A 19422-nucleotide genomic window follows, 5' to 3' on the forward strand; every position below is an offset into this window, starting at 1 on the left:
GATTCACTAACAGAGTAACAGCTGAATAATCAGAATTGTATCACTACCAACTGATGTGTTTGCACAATTTTGTTCTTTCTTACCAGCAATGGACTTGGCTTTATTTCTGGATAGTCTGCCAACGTCTCCTCTGCACTTTAGAAAGAGAAACATCGCTGGTATCATCAAATGAAACCGTTGATTAATGTTTTACAGATATGCTCTTATGTTTGACATGTCTAAAAATGACCCAGCTCTGACAAGCCAATAGCTCATTAGTCTCAAAGATGCAACTGCTAGATCAGTACATTTCAAGGGGGGGAAAAAAAAAGAAAAGAGATAAGCACATTTAAAATGCTACATATGTGTTTATGATTTTAGAAATTAGATACAGTAGAACTGATTCTAAAATTTAAAATTGATTAAGCTTAAGCCACTTTATATTTGAATGGAATGGTAAATCGATACGTGATGGTTATAGCTCATAATTAAACAGTTCAGATATTTTTGCTTTGAAGATATCTGTAATCATTTCAAAACACTTATAAGATATGAAGGGTTCTGAAAGCAGCTACGACTTGCTTCTCCTTCTCGTGTCTGCTTTGTAGAGTTTCCAAAGATGCAATTTGAGGTAAACTGTCTCCTTTTAAAGTTGGTGGCAGAACTCCTTCCTCTTTCACCTCTTCATCTGATTGTTTTGCTGTGAAAGTCTTTGGTCTGGGAATCTTCTTGGCATATTCCAGTGCCTAAAAACACAAAGATTGCAGAAATCATGATTAAGAGGAAACCTGTCCTTCACTTCAAGAAAATCTGCGTGTTTCTATGTTGAGTCAAGTCAGTAGTTCTTCAAAATTCCTGATCTTGTTTCTGGCAGTGTTCAGTATTTGACACCTCAGTGGCAACACCAAGAAATCTCTCCAATGGGAAAAATAACCCACCTCAAGGAGATTTGCTTCCTGACGCTTTTCTCTGGAGGCCATCTTACATACAGAAGCATAGAATTTTTTCTTTAAAAACAAAAAAGCAACACTGTCTAGTCTCTAAACTTCATCTTAAAAATAAATCTCATTAAGCTCCTGTTCCCAGTCATACCTTGCAAGGCGTTACACAGGTTGATGTGACAAAGATGGCAACAGAGCATTTTGATGACAAAATCTAAGGAACCGATGTATCGAAAGGCCTCAAATGATAGAACATTTCTGTATCAGGAACACCCAGTCTGTCCAGGATCTACACATACTATACTGAGAATATGAACAGCAGTAGGAAACAAGCCATTTTTCTACTGCAGACACTCTGACTGTGTATATGCTGAACAAATACACAGCAGATGAGGCAGAGGGAAAGGAGGGCAGTAATGGAATATTGACAGGGACAGCATATCTTGAAGAACCGCACTTCCCAGCCTGGCAGACCATTTTCTTTCATCATGTGCTTTTCCAAATATGTGTTTCCGTAGCAGTATGCTAGGTAAACCTTCATATGTGCATGTGGGAAGTGGGTAAAGAGTATACTGTGCAAATAAGAAGTATTTCAGCTCTGTTTAACTGCCCTTAGTTTCTACTGTATTATACACTTAACTATCAAAAGCAAAAAAAAAAACAAAAAAACACAACAGAAGTATTCAAGTTGCTGTTCTAGATCTGGCATGCATCACTGAAGCAAATCAGAGCACGCTGAAAGAAGAACGCAAAGCAGATGCCTGTAGGATTGTCAAAGACGTACAAGACCTGTAAAGCTACCTTGCAGAGAAATTGGAAACGGTATTATGGAAATTCTGAAAGCGTGAGAGCCCTGGTTTTACCTGAGATGTCTTTTGGTTGTGTTTCAGCCATGTACTTGGAGACACCTGTTAAGTCTCAAGCGGAAGTTGCATTATCTCATGTTATTGGTGAAAGACAGACCAGGAAGTCTTCTGAAGCAATCCAAAGCCCTTTTGACATCCAAAGAATGCAGTTTCATCTCTTTGTGGTTTATGTGAGATTTGAAAACGCATGCAAGTAACTGAGGAATTCAACTGATGGTAAACTCAAAAACTTTTTTCTCTGAGACATGCAGTTCTTGTTCGTCACCTTAGAGAAATACCTTGTGTGCTTTCAGCACCAGGCGGGTGACCTCCTGCAGAACTGATCTGACAGAACATGTGGTATTTTCAGGGCTTTATTACTTCCTCCAAGATGCAAAAGGCACTCCCTTTGTTTGTTTATATATGCCATTGTCAAGTAGTCAGCTGTTGCTCATTTAGGTTATTTTTGAAGGCCAGTGAAGGCTAAAGTAATGTTGTATGGGCTTGAAAAGTAAGGCCAATTACGGTAGCTATGCAACTGAAGTGAAGAGAGTTTGTGATTGAGACTGGCAGGCAGGTGGATAATAGACTAATAAGAGGTTATCTGTGGTCCATCAGAAGGGCGCACTCTGTAGTGGCATGGCCTCTAACACCAATGTGAAATAGAGCATGTGCTGCACTGGGTAGTGTTCCTGCAGGGGTCCTGCTCATTTATTCTTGCCCTTTCACCAGGAAAACATCATTGGCTGGTTAAGCCAAGTTGAGTGCCCATAGCTTGGATGGACCACTGCTCCGCTTCCAATCGGTACATTCTCGTGATGAGCAAGATGGATGCGTGGACCGAAGACTGCTGCTGGCAAAGAAATCAGCAGCTCTTGGCATACATCTACAGCAATAGAATAGATGCACAGAGCACCTGCTGAGACCCCATTAGAGTAGAAGTCCTTAGAATTAAAGGAAAATCAATGTGGATAAAGTATTTCAGCATACCATGACTTAAATTTCCTGCTATTCTTTTTTTTGTGCAAAGTCCAGAATCTTTCCCTGCATGCATTTGACAGGAACTCTAGTCTTACCTTCTGTCTTGACACTGAAGATATGACCTGGGGTTTTGTAGGTAACCTCTGAACCAAAGCAATGTTTTTCATGTTGTGTTCCTTTATTTGCTTTGCATATTCCTTTTGTTGCTTTAACTTCTCTTTCTGACAAAATAATAATAATAAAAAAAAGAGTATGGTTAACTAAACATCTCAGTGGATCCATCAGTGAAACACTTTTTCCACTGGAGTCTTCCGTTTACACCTCTGTTGCTGTTTAAGCTGGCTATGCTATTGGTCATTCCTAAGCAGAACACAATGGGAAACCCTGATAAAAGGCACAGTTTTTTAGTCATTCTTCATTTTTAAGAGCTTTTTCTTGGACTGTATCAAGGATAGAGCTTAACAGAAATGCATCAGTTCTGTTCTAAAATGGCTTGTTGCCTTTTGCAGAGACTTTTAAAATCTCTGTGCTTACTTTTAGGGTCCTGAATGACATGGTTCATTTACTTATCTGATATTCTGCCTCTTTATGTTTCTAGCAATTCATTATGCTCAAATTCAGCAGTATGCTTTACCTTGCTCCAGTTATTAATGCCAGTGACTTCCTTTCAGAGCAATAATACCACGTTGGCATGCCAAGCTCCACAAGTGTTATGGAGCTGTTAGACACACAGTGTCCTGGGCTATGCACCACTGTCTGTTTCAATTTGCGTTCTCTAATCTATCTCATTTATGGGAAGGCTGAAGAAATCACAGGAGCTTCTCAACATGACGTGTACTTCCCGCTGTCCTACAATATTTCTCTAAAGAATGTCATGTAAAGCAACTGTTGTCAGATTAACGAGGTCTCAGAGCATGCAAGATAGTCTACAGCACTTTAGATATACAGCTGCTACCAGCAGAGAACAGTTGAAATTTTATCAATTGTTCAGATCCTTGTTCAGAACAATCCGTTTCCATTTCAACAAGGTAATACCTGGCATTTACTTAACAGTCAGTAAAGTTTACCCAGCTATTTTCTTCTTGTGTTTACACTACTTACATCTTTTTCTTCCACACTGAAGGGGAGGCAATATTAGCTCCTACACTGGGAATGACAATACAGCATATTCATGTGAATGTATAATTTAATGATGTGCAGCTATCCCTGTAGAACTCTTTGAACTAATGCCTATTTTTGGGAGTACAAAATCAGAGGGCTGAAACTATCCACAATATGGTTGTCTTTTCTTCTATTTGTATCTCCCCTTAGGATCTCAAGCTAGACCTAGAGTCAAAGACACAAAGTACAGACAAACATGAGCTGCTTCTTAATGATTTATTCGCCATCCTCCCCTGCCTAAGCTCATGTTGCACAACTGAAAAGCAGACTGTATGATGGGCACCGCTTACTTTTTCCTTGATGGCTTCATAGTCAGGTCCAAGGCCTCCAAGCTTCACGTCCAGATTCATGTAGGCTTTTGAGCTATATGGCTGAAAAACACACCATAGTGACAGATTTCCCTTTATATGATTTCATGTAGAGCATAATTAAAAGCAGTCTTGTAGTGGACAACAAACAGAAGAGCACAATTCAACTTACAGTCTCAGTCATACCTCTGCCATGTCTCATTTCAAAGATTGTAAGTGACCAATAAAGATTGAGTTAATTGCAGAAATCAAATTGCACTGTATTTCCTTTGAAACCAGATGGATAATTGCCAGTCATCCACATTACAAAGCAATACTTTCTCAGTCAAAAATCATCTTTTGAGAGCTTTAAACAGGTTATAGTGACCCAATTGACAGTTATCAGAACGAGATTCCAAAGAAACTATTATAAGAGAAACAGATAAAAGTAACTGATTTTGGTGGCTGTCCTGGTTTCAGCTGGGATGGAGTTAATTTTCCTTCTCGTAGCTGGTATGGTGCTGTGTTTTTGGATTTAGGATGAGAATAATGCTGGTAACACACTGATGTTTCAGTTGTTGCAGAGCAGTGCTTACATTAAGTTGAGGATTTTTTGGCTTCTCACACCACCCTGCCAGTGAGGAGGCTGGGGGTGCACAAGAAGCTGGGAGAGGACAGAACCAGGACAGCTGAGCCCAACTGGCCAAAGGGATGTCCCATACCATGGGGTGTCATGCTGAACAATTATATGGGGTGGCTGGACAGGGTGGGGGAACCCTTCCTTATTATTTCCCTTTCTGTCCTATTAAGCTGTCTTTATCTCAACCCATGAACCTTTATTTTTTCCCCTCTCGATTCTCTCCTGCATCGCAATGGGGTGGGAGGTGATCGAATGGCTGTGTGGTGCTTAGCTGTTAAACCACAACCGTGGCAAAAAAAAAATAGGTAAATATTATTAATAATAGTAACAATTCTTCATTCTCAAAACTGCAATGCAGAAGTGTACACAGACAGATGAAAAATGTATGCCCTGCAGCACAAACAAAGCCTTAGAAATGCATAGGGAAGACAGAAGATGAGTGGTGGATGACACCATTTGAACCCTTTATGACTTTACTACAAAAGAAACCAAACCTCAATACTTCCAGAATTTTAAAACTCTGTTAAGAAGACTAGGTTAATTTAAAAAAAATGGACTAAATTTTAAAAACTTGCAATGGGTATGACTGTATTTGTTTATTTGGAAAAGCTGGATCCCTCTGTGGGATAAAAGCAGTCCTATTCTCTGTGACATTTCTCACATGTGAAGTGTGAGAAAGCTACTGAAAATACAGGACAGAAACAATGGTTTGAAATCAGGGAAACAGAAAGGGAAGGAAATCTGCCCTTCAGTTACTATCATAATCCAGCTAATTCTTCTTAGGGGCATTCAGGCAGCAATACACAAACACCCTCCTAGATGTAGCAGGAGTAATTACTCCAGATTAGTCTGTCTGTCCTGAGACATGGAGCTAACTTCGTAAACATTTAATTTGTCATGGACACACAGGGGTATCTCTATTCTCTTCCACTGCATCTGTGTTAACTGGTTACAGCATGAAATCTGGAGGCACAGCAGAAACAAAAAGAGCCAAGTTTTAACAAGGACCACAGTGGGATTGTCAGCAGACCTGTAATAATGTTTATGCTGTTAGCTTTACAAATCCTCTAAGTTTGGTCTTGTTCAGTTTGATTCCCTTGGAAACCAAGAGATTTGAGTTGGACAGCAAATGAGCATGACCCAAGATAATGGTTTGCTCAGATCTGAAGCCTGGCTACCTGCTGTTTTATATAAACAGCTTTATTCCAAATCATTTTATCACTGGATACCTTAAAGGACAAAAACTGCTCTGTGTGTTCTTAGAGCTAATCAAGAATGAAAGTGATGTAGGGGTGGCAGTGAACAGCCTTGCTCTCTAGATTAAAATGATTTGGTCAAACAAAACTACCAGTAAATGTCTTCATCTTCAGTGTCTGTTTCCACCTTTGTGATACTTAATTCTCTGGGCATGTCACTGTGCATCAGTGTGTTCTCTGTACTAACAAAACAGTTCTCAGTCCCCATTCCTTCCTTCTTTTTTTTTTTTTTGGAGTTAAGATCTTTGGTTTATCAAGGAAAAAATAATCAGAGGAGGAAGTAGAAAGGTAAAATTGCCCAATCTATGTCTATTTTATTACCTTCTTGTAGACTTTAGGCTGTTTTTGCTTTTCCATTTGCATGAGATAACCTTCAGAGTTGCTTCGGTTTATTTTTGCTTGATTTCCGTCACCTCTCTTTGGATCCACCTCTGAATCACTTTCGGCCTGTGGAATTATAGGTGGAAGTGGGCTGAACAAGTGCCTGTCATCAGCTAAGCGAGCTTCTTTCAGATGAGACATTTCCTGGTGATGTTGCTTGGTGGTTTGCCTAAGCTGTGAGGCTGTATGAGGGGCTGCTGGTGACTGGGAAGGCCTCAGAAAAGAAAGAGAGGAAGAAGATAAATATTTATTTGTACACTGTTCTACTAGTAGTCTGTACAAAGAATCACTGCTCACAGAATATAATGGGAAAAAGAAGGTGGACACATGGGAATTTCATGGGGACTGACTTTGCTTGCACCCAAGTGAATAGAAATTAATATGAATAGAAAAAGCCTAGATGGGGATGTTTTCAGCCTGATGCCAAGCTAGCTTCCATCAATGAAAACTGCCTTTAAAGGGCTTTGGATCAGGCCTGCTAAGTATTGAAATAATTACTTCTTTGTCTATTTAAAATAAAACCTTCATTTTTATCAAGGCAGGTGAAATTCTACAGAGCTGATATTAGATTTTCATGCTCAACATGCCAACAGTGTCCAGCCTTTATTCCCAGCACGTGCGCACAAAGACTTTTAGCTCCTACACTAACATGGGACGCCTCGAATAACGACTGAATCTTACTGATTGTGCATGTGGCTATCCATGATGGCAAATGTGGACAACTTTTAAAATCCGTGTCGTAAGCCAGAATTGGCACTAGAATAACTCTGGATATTCACCCTGCAAGGCAAATTTTGATATAACTCTGTGCAGTTATAGTTTAGGCACAGTGCTCTTTGCTATCTGTTGTTTTTTTTACACTTCACCTTCTAGTCTTTAAAGGAAACTTTCAGTCATAGAAAATTCTTTGTGCAAGAGAGAACAGAGTATAGAACGGTCCTTTTCCAATAGTATATAAAAAAATACCAATAGTTGGAATGAATTTTAAGTTAGTAGTAATGTAGAGTGCTAGGCTTGTAGCAGAAGAACTTTATCCTTTGGACTTAAAAAACAAAACAAAACAATAACAACAATAAAACATTTTCTTGTTCATCTCTAGTTTATCTGGGTATCATAGTGTTACCATAATATTGTTTCAACACATATCCTTACCTTAACCTACTGAGAGCATAGTTGTGATAGCTTTTCTGTGCATAATCATGCCTCTTGCAATCCTGAAGTGATACACGATCCTTTACCAGTTCTTGAAAATTAGCATTAAAAGTAGATGAAACATTTCTCTGATTTGGATATGCTTGACCACTGGTACTGACATTTTTTGGAAAAAACTGCACAGTATGATGCTTGTATAAATGTTGCTGGTCATGTGGAAGTCCATTTGGAGGCTGATGCTGATACTTCTTGGTCTCCTTGCTGGTATATGCTGGTGATACAACCTCTGCTGGGTTACATTTATGTTGTGTTGGGTGAATACGATAGGTAGATGTGGTAAAATCCTGATTAACAGAATGTCTTGGCTTTGGTAAATTTATTAAGCAATTTTCAGAATTTGCTGCTGTGTTAGTGTCAGGTCCAACAGGAAGACTTGGGCACAGCCATTTCTGTGGTGCACTGCTGTTGTCTTGCTCCACTGCCTGCGTGGGAGCTGTCCGAAATTCTGACATTTGGTGATGCTGAGGCTTTGGTTCCGTTATTCTTCCTGGTGGCTGTTGGTTATCACTCCTTGAGAGAGCTCCCCCTTTGAGATTCTGGTTGGATTTTGTTTTATTTCTCTGGGACCACTTGTTTTGGTGATCCTAAAACAAGTTATCAAAAGCGGGGTGAATTTCAGCTGTTGCTATTTTGTATGTTCATTAAGATCAACAATATGCAAGCGTATGGGTAGGTTTGCATGCGCCCACAGCACTGAAAACGGTTACAGCAATGTTTCATATGTCTGAATGAGTATTGGGATGGAAATTAATTTTAAAAGTGAGCTCTTCACAGAGTGACATGTTAAAGGGAAAGCATCTGTTTCCTGAAGTCTAGTATCGTATGGACAACAGTCTTATTTTGTGGCATTTGTTTCTGGATTTGGGATGTGGGGTTTTTGAATTAACAAAACATGTTCTGATGGAAGAGCCCTTAAAGAGACCTAGGTATGGTAAATTGTACTAAATTTCATGAAGAGATAGCTATGTACACTTTATTAGACTGGTCCACAGCAGAAACAATTTAAATGATTTCACTTCTAAACCAAGCACCCCTCCCTGTCCTGTGTCCTGAAAAAACATTATCCAAATAGTAAAGAAACGATTAAAAAATTTAAGCACACCAGGGCTACTGTGTTCAGATAAACAGACATACTCCAAATCTGGAGTTTATTCACTGCTTTCCAATTACAGCATCAGGTATTGCCCATTTTGAGGAAAGGCATGGCTTTCCTTCTAGGTAATATACAAATCCATTCTCAGTCCATTTAATCTTTGTCAGCACTAAAATCCTCCATTTCATCCTCCTGTCTCTCTAGGGTTCTTTTGTTAGCAACACTTGCAACCACTACATAGCATATGCACTCAGAATAACTACTTAATGGTAGGTATTAAATCCACATATAGAGCAGCATGTTTTGGCGAAAGCTTTAGCACTGGGGAATCCTGACTCCTGGTGCCAAGATGATGATTTGTTAGCTCGACCTCTGCTGTAGCGATTAGTGTTCTGGCATACTGTGCCAGCGGTGGAAAGCATCAACTGCTGCCAAACTGACTCTAGGCCAACGTTTTCCCATTTAAATGGAACGAGCAGCTCAGGTGAATACCTCTCTCGCTCTGAAATTCCGTATTTAGAGCCCATCTCTTAAAAGGAACAGCAGCATAAAATCTTGTTTGTAAAGGTGCAGCTTCCACTCTTAAATTAATTTAAACCATCAGCTTGAATTACTTCAAATACATTCAATACAAAGGCAGTGACTACGTTTGCTAGTAATAACTCCAGTTAGCTCCAAGTTCTCATTCTGAACTTCTTGTTTTTTTCACCCTCGATGACAAACAGGTCTCTTTTATTGTTCCAAAGAGTACCCCATCATATTGGTTTGAAAGGCCAGCACAAAACAAATCTTTTGTGCAAGAGGAGGTCACTGCAACTTTTTCTACTTGTACCATTTTCTGTTTTATGGCAGCCCCTTGATGGTCACTGGGATTTTTGGGGACAAGCAATGCAACAGCAGTTAAATTTTATCTCAGAATCCTCATGAATGAGGAAACATAACATTGTACTCACTTGCTCCTTTATGTTATCAAACAAACAATGTCCTAAACAGATGTGACTCTTTAAGCTTGTAATTTCTTGGGATTTGGAGATCTATTTTGACTTAAAATCATTCAGTATATAAACCAGCATAGGCCTTAAATTTGTTGTGGATATCTGCAGTTTTAAACCTAAGGATGTATTGACAGCATTTGGCACTCTAAAAAGAATCAGCTTGAAATATTCAAATTTGCATGCTTTTACTTATACAATATTATTATATAATTCAATTATCGTGCTCTTTTGAAAAGGAACCTTGAGCTGCTGTGACTTCAGGCACCATTTGCCTTCAGGGTCCATTTTCATGTTCTGGAATGGCGGGACACTCTGAACTGCTTCCTCATCAACAGTTTTAGCATCTGCAACCTAAAAAAAAAAAAAACACAGAACGTTTATGGCCACACATAAAGACAGCCCAGCCATATAAAAGGATTTAAAAGTCCTGGGAAAGGAAGAGAAATAATTTGACTCCCAGTAAAGCTAAAATGGTCAACTTAGGCATTATATAATAGATGGCAAGAAAATGAATGGCTAAAAGAACAAATGAAAAGGAAGGGAAAAAAAAAAACAACAATAGCAGTGTGGTAGCAGGGAGTATTCCTTCTACTTTTAAGGAGAAGAGAGGAAAATAAAATTGCAGGAAGTATGCGGCACAGAAATCTACTTATAACTTTCCAATGTCTGAGCTCCTCAATTTATATGAAAGATAAAAGATCAGCTAGACAATCGCCATTGTCCAGGCAATCAGCCAGTGCACCAAGATACTGATGGGTAAACATGCCACAGCAAGGTCTTGAACAACACGGTCATGTGGAAGAAGATGGCAAAACACAGCCATGTTGGTAGGGGCTCACCTGTAGTAGGAGTGGCTGCAGAGTGATGCTGGCTAAAGCAGAAGTTGCAGTGATGAGGTATTTGTGACTAAGGTCAGGAGTACTAATGGAAAATCATCATGCTGAAATCAGCGTGGAGGAAGCGTTAAATCCTTTCGGGGAGCCGAGATCCACATTTTTGGGGGTAGGAGATTGGGAGAACTAGAAAAAGGAAGGTAGGGTCCCTTGCTGAGTTTTCATGTGACCTCGCTGCCCCAAATGACCGTGCAGATTCCGTAGCTGTTGCTAGAAAAGGTAACAGACTGGAAGTTACCTCATAGGCTTCCTGGTGTGGATAGATGTAGCTCTGCAGTCAGGAAGATGTTTTTGGTGGAACCAACTGACTCACTGCACTGATAGTTTACTGGGCAGGTAAAGCATACTTCTACATTATCTCTTTGAAAGAGGAACAGGACACAACCTCTGCCAGCATTTTTTTGTGAACTATTCTATTAATACCAATCAAATTGAGAAAATGATCAAATGAAATTGCATTTTGAGCATCATAAGCTGTGTAATGCCTATTCTGTTAAATTGAGGCCCATAATTGCTTCTCTACTGAAAAGATACAACAAAGACAGCAATCATGGCATGTCATTATCCCAGACTAGAAAACCGGCCTTTGCAGTGAGGACTTCAAAGGCTTGTGGTTCTCGAATTGCATTTGGCTGCTATTGTTGAAGCGCAGGCAATCTTGATTAGGTGTTTACACTGAGGTAAGGCGCAGTGCACAGAGAGTCTGAGTGCCTTGGTCTAGAGCCATTAAAAAATTGTACATTATGTTCCTTGCTTTGAAGTAAGGGGCTTGTAGGTAGGAAAGCAACTCATATTGAGTACAGCTGAGCTAGATTTGGCTGCTACTTCTCTCTCTTTCTCTCTCTCTCTCTCTCTCTCAAAGAAACTCATCATCGGGTTCTTAAAGAATCAGGCAACACTGCCAAGAACTTGATGCTTTATAAAATGCTATATAAATTAGTAAATATACAGATCAACACACATTTATGGTATGTTTTGGTATATGCAGGCTGCTGTCTGTATGCACAGAGGTAACATCTGTAAATCTTTCAAGGATGAGGCTGCAAATATTTTACCTAATAATGTGCCAGTTGAACAAACTTGTGTGCAATGCACTTATTTCAGTGTCCACAACCATTTCATTACCACAGTACCTGACACCTAACAGTGACTGTATTGATAAAAACAGCTTTAACATCCAGCAAAGCTCGTAATAATCCAGTTTAGAAAAAAAAAAAACAGAATGTGTTTCATTGCTGTAGAAGAATATGTGTGGCTTGTTTGCTTCCCTGCATACTTACTGTTTTTGCACTTTTGTTAGTTTTTCACACAAGGTGACTGGCTTAAGCAAAAAGACTTGACTGTTGAATTGAGCATCTTGAGTCTCGAGATGTTTGGATTTTCTTCTCTGTGCTGCAAATTGTCTGAAGACTTATTTTTTTAATTTTTTTATGATTTGATTTTCCTGCCCTGAAGCCCTGATGGACCCCTCTGTTTCACTGTGTCACTGTGAGATCCTCGGCAGTTTGTCTTCTAGCCTGTGAAACCATCTGTTGGATCCTAAGGCTTTGGACCTCACCTCTCCACTTCAAGTGAAATGGAGAGTAACCCAGTGGCATTGCTGCTGTAAAGTAGGTATGAGTGATGTTACCCTTTATAAACCTCCCTCTTAATTCACACCTGCAGCATAGATAATATTTTTCCTCATCTCTCTCCAGGTTTCCCCTCTCAGCCCTGATGCTGTCAGACGTTCACCCTGGCACTGACTCCACGTGCACCAGTTTTGGGGCAGTGCCAGCCTTAACCACTCCTCTTCCTCTGCTCTTTAACCCCCCAGCTCCTTTGCACCAGCACCTGCAAACCGAGGGGTGTGCTGGACAGGCACAAGAAGGGTGAGGGTTATGGGAGCTGCTGAAGCCAATAGTTCTGTCAAGTCACAGCCAAGGTATTCGCAGCAGAAGACAGAGAAGTCCTGATGCTGTTGTTCAAGGTGCTTCACAGGCAGAGCTGGGTTTCTTTTATCACCCATACTCAACAAAAAATTTAAGTTCTCTAAAACAGACAGGTGGGTAGAAAGTGCAGCTTAAGCCTAATGGCTCCAGGAGTGGGGCTTGTTAAACCTAGCAAGACACAGGCTGAGTGCAGGCTGGAAATACCTGGCAAAGTAGGAAAAAACTTCCAGGGGGGAAAAAAACATTTCAAGCTATGAGACAATGTCGATAGAAGAGCAAACCAGAAGTGAACGAATCTAGACTGGAAGCTGGGTTTCTAACGATGAGAGGAGGGACATTCTGAAAGAGCTCTTCAACAGGGGACAACATAGTAAGGAATTTTAGGAAGACCTGGGTATAGCTATGGGAAGGATTCTTCAGTGTGCCTGGGGGTAACAGCAGCAGGCGGTTTTAGGGATGCAGGAAGTTTTTGTTTAGCTCTCAGTCCTAAAGCATATTCAAACGCTTGGTTTCTGTGAAGCTGATGGTGGGGTCTCTTACACGTTGTTGGAAGATCGCGGCTCACGGGTCGGTTTTGGGCAACAAGATGGAGGAATGGATGTCTTCATTAAGACCAAGAGAGGTAAATAATTCTTCCTACATCTATTCCTGGCAGATCCAGAGTTAGCTGACTGAAAATGGTGCTGCAGCTGCTGCTTCATCAGCTTGTTGAGGTAAGAACCACACCTTTCTGCACACGTGCTGCCTGGCTGCTGCTATGGTACAGCTCTGCTGTCCCCCAGGCTGCCTCAGCAAGGTAATCTCAGAATATAGTCCTGATTTTAACAATGGGTTGCTTATGTTTGATGGTTTTTCTTTTACATGTCTTTCAAAAATCTTTCAAATATCTTTCAGTCTACACAGTGAATTCCTGATCCCTGGCTCCGATACTTAAATATGAAACACTTTGAGAATTCTCAAAGAGTAAACATAATCATATCAACACAGCTTTAATTAGTAGCCATCTACACTAATTATTTTTACCATCAGCTAAATTATAACCGAAAAAAACAAGTGCTTTTAATAGCTCTGATAGAAAAGAGCTTGCCCACCATTGCACTCATTGTAATGTAGTCAGCAGATGCCCTCTAGTGTTGTGTCAGCTGTTCATTAGCCTTGGAAAATGTGGCACTCAAAACAGAAAGTCTCTGTAGTTTTGCAAGATAAGAATTATCTGTGTTATAACTTGTGGAGTGATTCAGTGACATCCACCTCGCCGTTACGCATAATGTGCAGCAAGGAAAGGCAACAAACTCTTGTATAATGGTTCATTAGGAACTGTCATTACAGTTCCACTTAGTCCTTAATACAGGTTGTCTGACACTTCACAGTCAATCACCAGGCCAGGCACTTCAAATCCCCTTACTGCACGTTACCAGCATTTGCTGACTGAGTTCAAATACAAGCTTTGGTCTGGCTGAGAAAGCAAGGAGGGGGAAAGGGCTGGCTGACCACCCAAACTTAACACATCTTTCCCGGATACTCCCAGATGCGTGACCCTAAAGGACAGTGTGAAGCATGGCCCTTGAAAGCAGTGTGAGCGCAGCATGTTTTCTCAAACTCAAATGTAACTTCATGTACATGGTTTTGTTAGGGTCAGAGTGGGTGGAAAAACACGGATGTAACTTTTTAAGCCAAACATCAAGGTTTCCTACTGCAGTTACATATGTAATTGTGATTATAATACGGGGCACAAACAGGTGAACCAGATTCTCATCAGAAATCTCATGTTATCAGTTGCTTGATGGTCCCACACAAACCTGTAATATCATGCAGCTGTTCTGTGTTAACATTAGACCCCAGTTCATTCAGTCCTCAATCTACACCAACTAGAAAACTTGTCAAAGTCACTTACCTGCTCTTGAAGAACTTCTCCTTGCTTTTTGCTGTGTAACTGAAGATAAGAATTTTTCTTGTCTGTACGTAATCCCAAAGTCCGTTTATTTTTCTCCACAAAGTCTTTTTTTGCTCTTTGGGGTTGATTTTCTTGAATCTGAAGAGAAAAAGCACTGCTGTGTGCACTGGGACTATGCTTGAAGTAACAGCCATCTGCAGATTCCTTCCCTCTGGTATGTAACCTAAAAGGTTCACTGCTGATGAAGGCATCTGGTTCGTGAAAGCTTAGTAATTCTGTACCAAACTCAGAGAATGAATCCTGTAGCTTTGCCTCCAGTTGATTCTTTTCTTCTGGGGAGCCACTGGAATGGAGGTAAAATGAATCCTGCGAACAGTCCACATTGCCTCCTCCAGCAATGTGATGTGGTTTTTCTGCCTCAGGAAATTCTGCTACCTCTTTTGTGTTCTTCCAGTTAGGATTGTACCTTAGGCTGAAATATTTGTCTACAGACTGCTGCTCCCTATTTAAAACAAAAAACATTGAATTATTTATGTATAAACTGTGCATCTCCTACATTTTTCAGTGTGCAATTTGAGCCCACAAATGTTCTGCAAACATGGTCAATTGAAATAGTTCAGTGCATACAATACAACCATTTGTTGGATCAGGAGCAGAACAGTTTTATCAAACGTGTTTTGAGTAGAAGATTTAGGCAGGACCTCCTTCTCATTTTTAATTTTCATTATCAGTGAATGGAAAGTTGGCCTAATGTTCAGATCACAGTGGAATACCGTGGAATACTTAAACACATGCAGCACCAATTAAAAGATGAAACGTTTTATCTGTATGTTACTGCTTCTATTGTTTCCATCATAATAATGTAACCTACAAAACCTAGTAAAAATGTTGTGTAAAGTAAGAGTGACACACCTGTAAGATGCTGCTCTCAAATCTCAATTGAACTGTCTAAGCAAGAACAGCCTACAGCTCTGTCTTTTTATTCCCTCTCATTCCATCATGATACTTGATGTTTCAATAGAAACTATATATGAGAGATTTAAAGTTGCTTCTCATTTAAAAAAATATGACGTAATTGAGTCAACTGGTACAAAACCATAATTCAGAAAGGTTTGTGGGCTTGGCATTCTTCTTCTTCTTCTTCTTCTTTCTTTTTTTTTTTTTTTTAAACCAGTGTCCAAACTGTTGCTCTGAACCATATTTGTCACAGTGCAAACAAAGATAGTCTGCCTTAAAAACAACACAACTGATTCAGTTTATGATTTATATTCTGATCCAAGGGGAGGAAAACCAGCTGCCTGGGCCAAATACACACAAAAAGGCTCCCAGGAGATGGGTGGGCAGTGGCAGCAATAAGGAGTGTGGAAGAAAGCTTTTAGCACTGTTTTTTCTTAACTGGACCTGCAGTATAGCCCTAGTTTCCTGGACACTGGTAAAGAGCGAGCCTTTCAAAGGGACATTTACAGGTACCAAAACCCAGCTGACCCTTCAGCCCCAGTCAAAAGAAATGTAGTGATCTTGCTGTATTTCTCTAAACTGTGGCATAGTTAATTGTGTTAACGTTTCCATAAATCATTTATTCATCCTTTCTAAACTAGTTAGGTATATGCCTGTATTTCAAGTGGCTCCTAAGTCATAAAATGGTCTGTTTCTCTAGCAATGCTTTTCATTTCAGTTCAGCATCGGTGCCATGGTACCCTGTATACTAGAGATTAGATGATTTACACCAGTGAAAACATTATTATTCGTAGTCATCACACGCTGCAGGTAAACAGAAATAGGTGACCATATTTTGAAATGAGTACAGAAATATGTGATATAATTGTAATGATTCAAATAACAGAGTATAATGCTAGAGAGTTCTATTGTGCTGAAATAAGTGCACAGCAGCTCAATTGTATTATGCAGGCCAGGTCACTGCGAGGGAACAAAATGAGTGTGAAGAGCTCCTTCATCTCTAATCATCTGCAGACAAAAAGTGCACCTTTTATTCCTCCCCCCAACTTGATATAAAGGTTAGATGGACTCTGTACTCATCAACAGAAGTGTTGTACGCAGACAACAGATGCAGCATTTCCTCTTCAAATTCCGAGGTTAGTAATGGATGTAGAGAGGGGGTTTCATATGCATATGCTGTGATATTTGCTCCGGTTAATGGACTGTGTTTGAGTACTTACTAGGCTAAGTTCAAACAAAATAAAATCAAATTTCCATTTAATGAAGAGCCTCGCATTCAGCATAGTATTCAGTCAAAAAAATTACTAAAAATTAGAGCATGTTTCTAGTACAATTAACATCATTTGCACTCACAATAAAATGTTCAATAACTGGCCATTTTGCCTGTTGAGGAGGTGAATAAAAGCATGCTATTAATCATTTAGCCTTCATTTGTTTGCCATTTTATTTTAAGTAGACAATTAAATTGAAACTGCACATTATTATTACTTCAGGTTTAATTTAATCCCTTTAAATTTGAGAATTATTCCCAATTTATACAATGTTAAACCTTTTATGCATATGACAGCAAATTAAATTTTATTTATGTGCCAAGTTATTGCTTTCTAAAGAATGTTTAAAGATGATGGTAACATCTGATTATTTTTTATTTTAGATTTATGCGGCTTTAAGGACAAAACTGTGTTTTTTCAACCCGTCATTTTTTGCCTGTATGTTTTACAGGCAGTGGCCTAGTTTGCTCAGCACAGGTCTTTTTGCAAGGAATGAAAAGGGTCAGTGCTTGTCCTTGGTATCTCCCTGATCCCAGCTACAGAAATCCTCTAGTTCATGATCTCAGAGCTGCTGCACAAATCAGTTTACCACATCCTACCTTCCTTCCTGTCTGTTTTAGAGGCAAATAAATAGGCATGTAGCATTTGCAACTCTGTGTAGTGTCCAGAGCCAGTACATGGAGGGGTCAGTGAGTGATCTTTCTGTTCCACCTTAACCTCCTGCACTGGTTTTAGCCAACATGATGAACAGTTGAGGCTACTCTGGAAAAATGGTTATAATAATTATGAATATGTGCAAGATGGAGCAGTAGTTTTGCATGTAGCTCAGTGCTTAAGTGTTCTCAACATCATTTTGGCAATCTAAGTTGGTCTTGAAGATATATATATTGAGGGATGTAAGGCTTTTAAGTGATAGAACTATTATACTCTTCTACTAAAAGATCATGCCTTACCTTCCATTATTCTCTTTTTCTTGTGTTCCATTTGTACATTGATTTGTGTCATACTTAACTCCTTGTTCTCTTAAACTCATTTCTTCCAAGCTATCTTCTTCTTCTAAGCTGTCACTCTCCAACTCATCAGCATACAGTCCTACCAGCTCTTCATTTTCACGAATTCGCTGCTGGAGTTCTAGCTGATACTGTCTCTCTTGAACAAGGCTTTCGGAATCAGACTCTTGGGAGTCGGAGGCAAAGCCCCCTTGGCTTATGGATGTCTTTTTCCAATGTGCAGGATGAAAATGTGGTTGCGTGAGTACTCTCTGAGGAAAAGGTTTTTTACTCATGTCATAAGTGCATGGAGAAGATACTGAAATATACTTCGTACCTGAAGAATTCATTCTGTGCTTTCCACTGATGGCATGCACCGACCCTGTATTTGGAAAACATGACAATAAGCTCAGTTGTTTGCTCTATGATGAGGGTTTTATTTGTTAAAAGCTGGTGTTGTGGGTAGTGTCATTGGCTGAAGCTCAGAATTTGGTTTCCTACAGTTAAGACAATTCTTTAATCTGTGACATAGATTTGCCTTCAAGCAATTAATATCAAGGTCCCTATGCTGCAAATGAATGTTTTAGCAATCAAATTTGCCTTCAACTGGTGCATTACTGGTAACAGTGTAGAAAACAGCTGATGAAAAAGAAAACAAAGATAAGACAAAGCAACTAAACTTTGTCACCTTCAAAGAGGTAAAAGCGATTTTATTTATCTTTCTCCTCACCTCACCGGACAGGCTGCCAGAGGGAGCGTGTACCTGACAGGGAACGCGGCGAAAAGCCAGCAAGACGTCCGGAATTAGATGATTTCATCTGTCTGCGTTTACATTTTCACAAGTCCCCCTGGATTCGTACAGGGCACCGTGATGGGGAAAGCCACCGTTTAGCCAAGAAAAGCACGCAGGTGAGTGAGAGGTGCGCGGAGCTTTGCCTGCAACAGGCCGCGGCCCCACCGCCGGCTGAGGCGAGGCCCTGCGGGCGGCCCCCTCGGCGCACCGGCCCCTGGCCCGACAGCAGGGTCCCCCTCCGTCTCCCCCCGCCGTAGTGGGTTGGGCCGCGCCGTAGCCATGGTTACACAAGCGGACGCGGCGCCGCACATACCAAGTGTCAGGCCGGAGAGGGGGGACGCGCTGTACCGGTAACGTGAGGGGAGAGGCCCTCACCTAACCGGGCTCCCGTACCGGCAGCGGGGCAAAGCCCCGGGCTGTCGCCGCTCCCCCAGCCCGGCCGTGGCAGCCCTGGAGGCCCTGCAGGCTGAAGGCCGGCTGGTTTTCAAAGAGTTTTGCGCTCTCCCGGTGCTTCACGACCCGCTGTTGGAGGCGGGAGCGTTCAAAATGCCGTCCTGGGCGGCGGGCGGTGCTGCTGGGCCCTCCTGCCTGACCTCAACACAGCACCGAAGTGGCAGGATTTGATCCCAACTTCAGGGCACACGACAGGCATGAAAATCTTAGAGGGCTGGTACAGCGCCCAGCGAGGGCAGGTAGAAGCAAATACGCAGCCGGAGGTGGGTTTAGGCCTCTCCAGATGATGCAGAGGTTACACGTGTTTTTAGGGGCCCCTATGCATGGATTGCATAGATTTCAAGTATGGTTTTCCATATGTTTAATACATGTGAAGTGGTTGTGCACACTTACAACTGCTTCTTAAACCCCCACTTAAACCCGGTGGCTGCCAGGTGGATGCTGGAGAGCACCGTGGGGCTGGGCAGCTG

The 19422-nt window shown here is 40.8% G+C and overlaps 1 protein-coding gene and 1 long non-coding RNA gene across 3 annotated transcripts in view; one reads left to right on the forward strand and one right to left on the reverse strand.

Annotated features, from left to right (window-relative positions):
* Positions 1-19422, forward strand: part of LOC118177889 — a 33449-nt gene that overhangs the window by 7480 nt on the left and 6547 nt on the right. The gene's annotated exons all lie outside the window — the stretch shown is intronic.
* JHY (junctional cadherin complex regulator) lies at positions 306-19064 on the reverse strand. Of its 2 annotated transcripts, none has more exons than XM_035345938.1 (9): positions 18813-19064; positions 17671-18088; positions 14490-14991; positions 10012-10122; positions 7624-8267; positions 6412-6685; positions 4198-4278; positions 2842-2967; positions 306-725 (listed from the first exon to the last, which is right to left on the reverse strand). In XM_035345938.1, exons 2-9 carry the CDS (start codon positions 18054-18056, stop codon positions 522-524), a joined length of 2328 nt encoding a protein of 775 aa, XP_035201829.1. In that variant the 5' UTR covers positions 18057-18088; positions 18813-19064; the 3' UTR covers positions 306-521. The 2 variants fall into 2 exon arrangements, with proteins under 2 accessions (XP_035201829.1, XP_035201828.1); XM_035345937.1 differs by lacking the exon at positions 18813-19064 and adding an exon at positions 18437-18734.

Source organism: Oxyura jamaicensis, chromosome 24, assembly GCF_011077185.1.
Source record: "Oxyura jamaicensis isolate SHBP4307 breed ruddy duck chromosome 24, BPBGC_Ojam_1.0, whole genome shotgun sequence".
NCBI classification, from domain to species: domain Eukaryota; kingdom Metazoa; phylum Chordata; class Aves; order Anseriformes; family Anatidae; genus Oxyura; species Oxyura jamaicensis.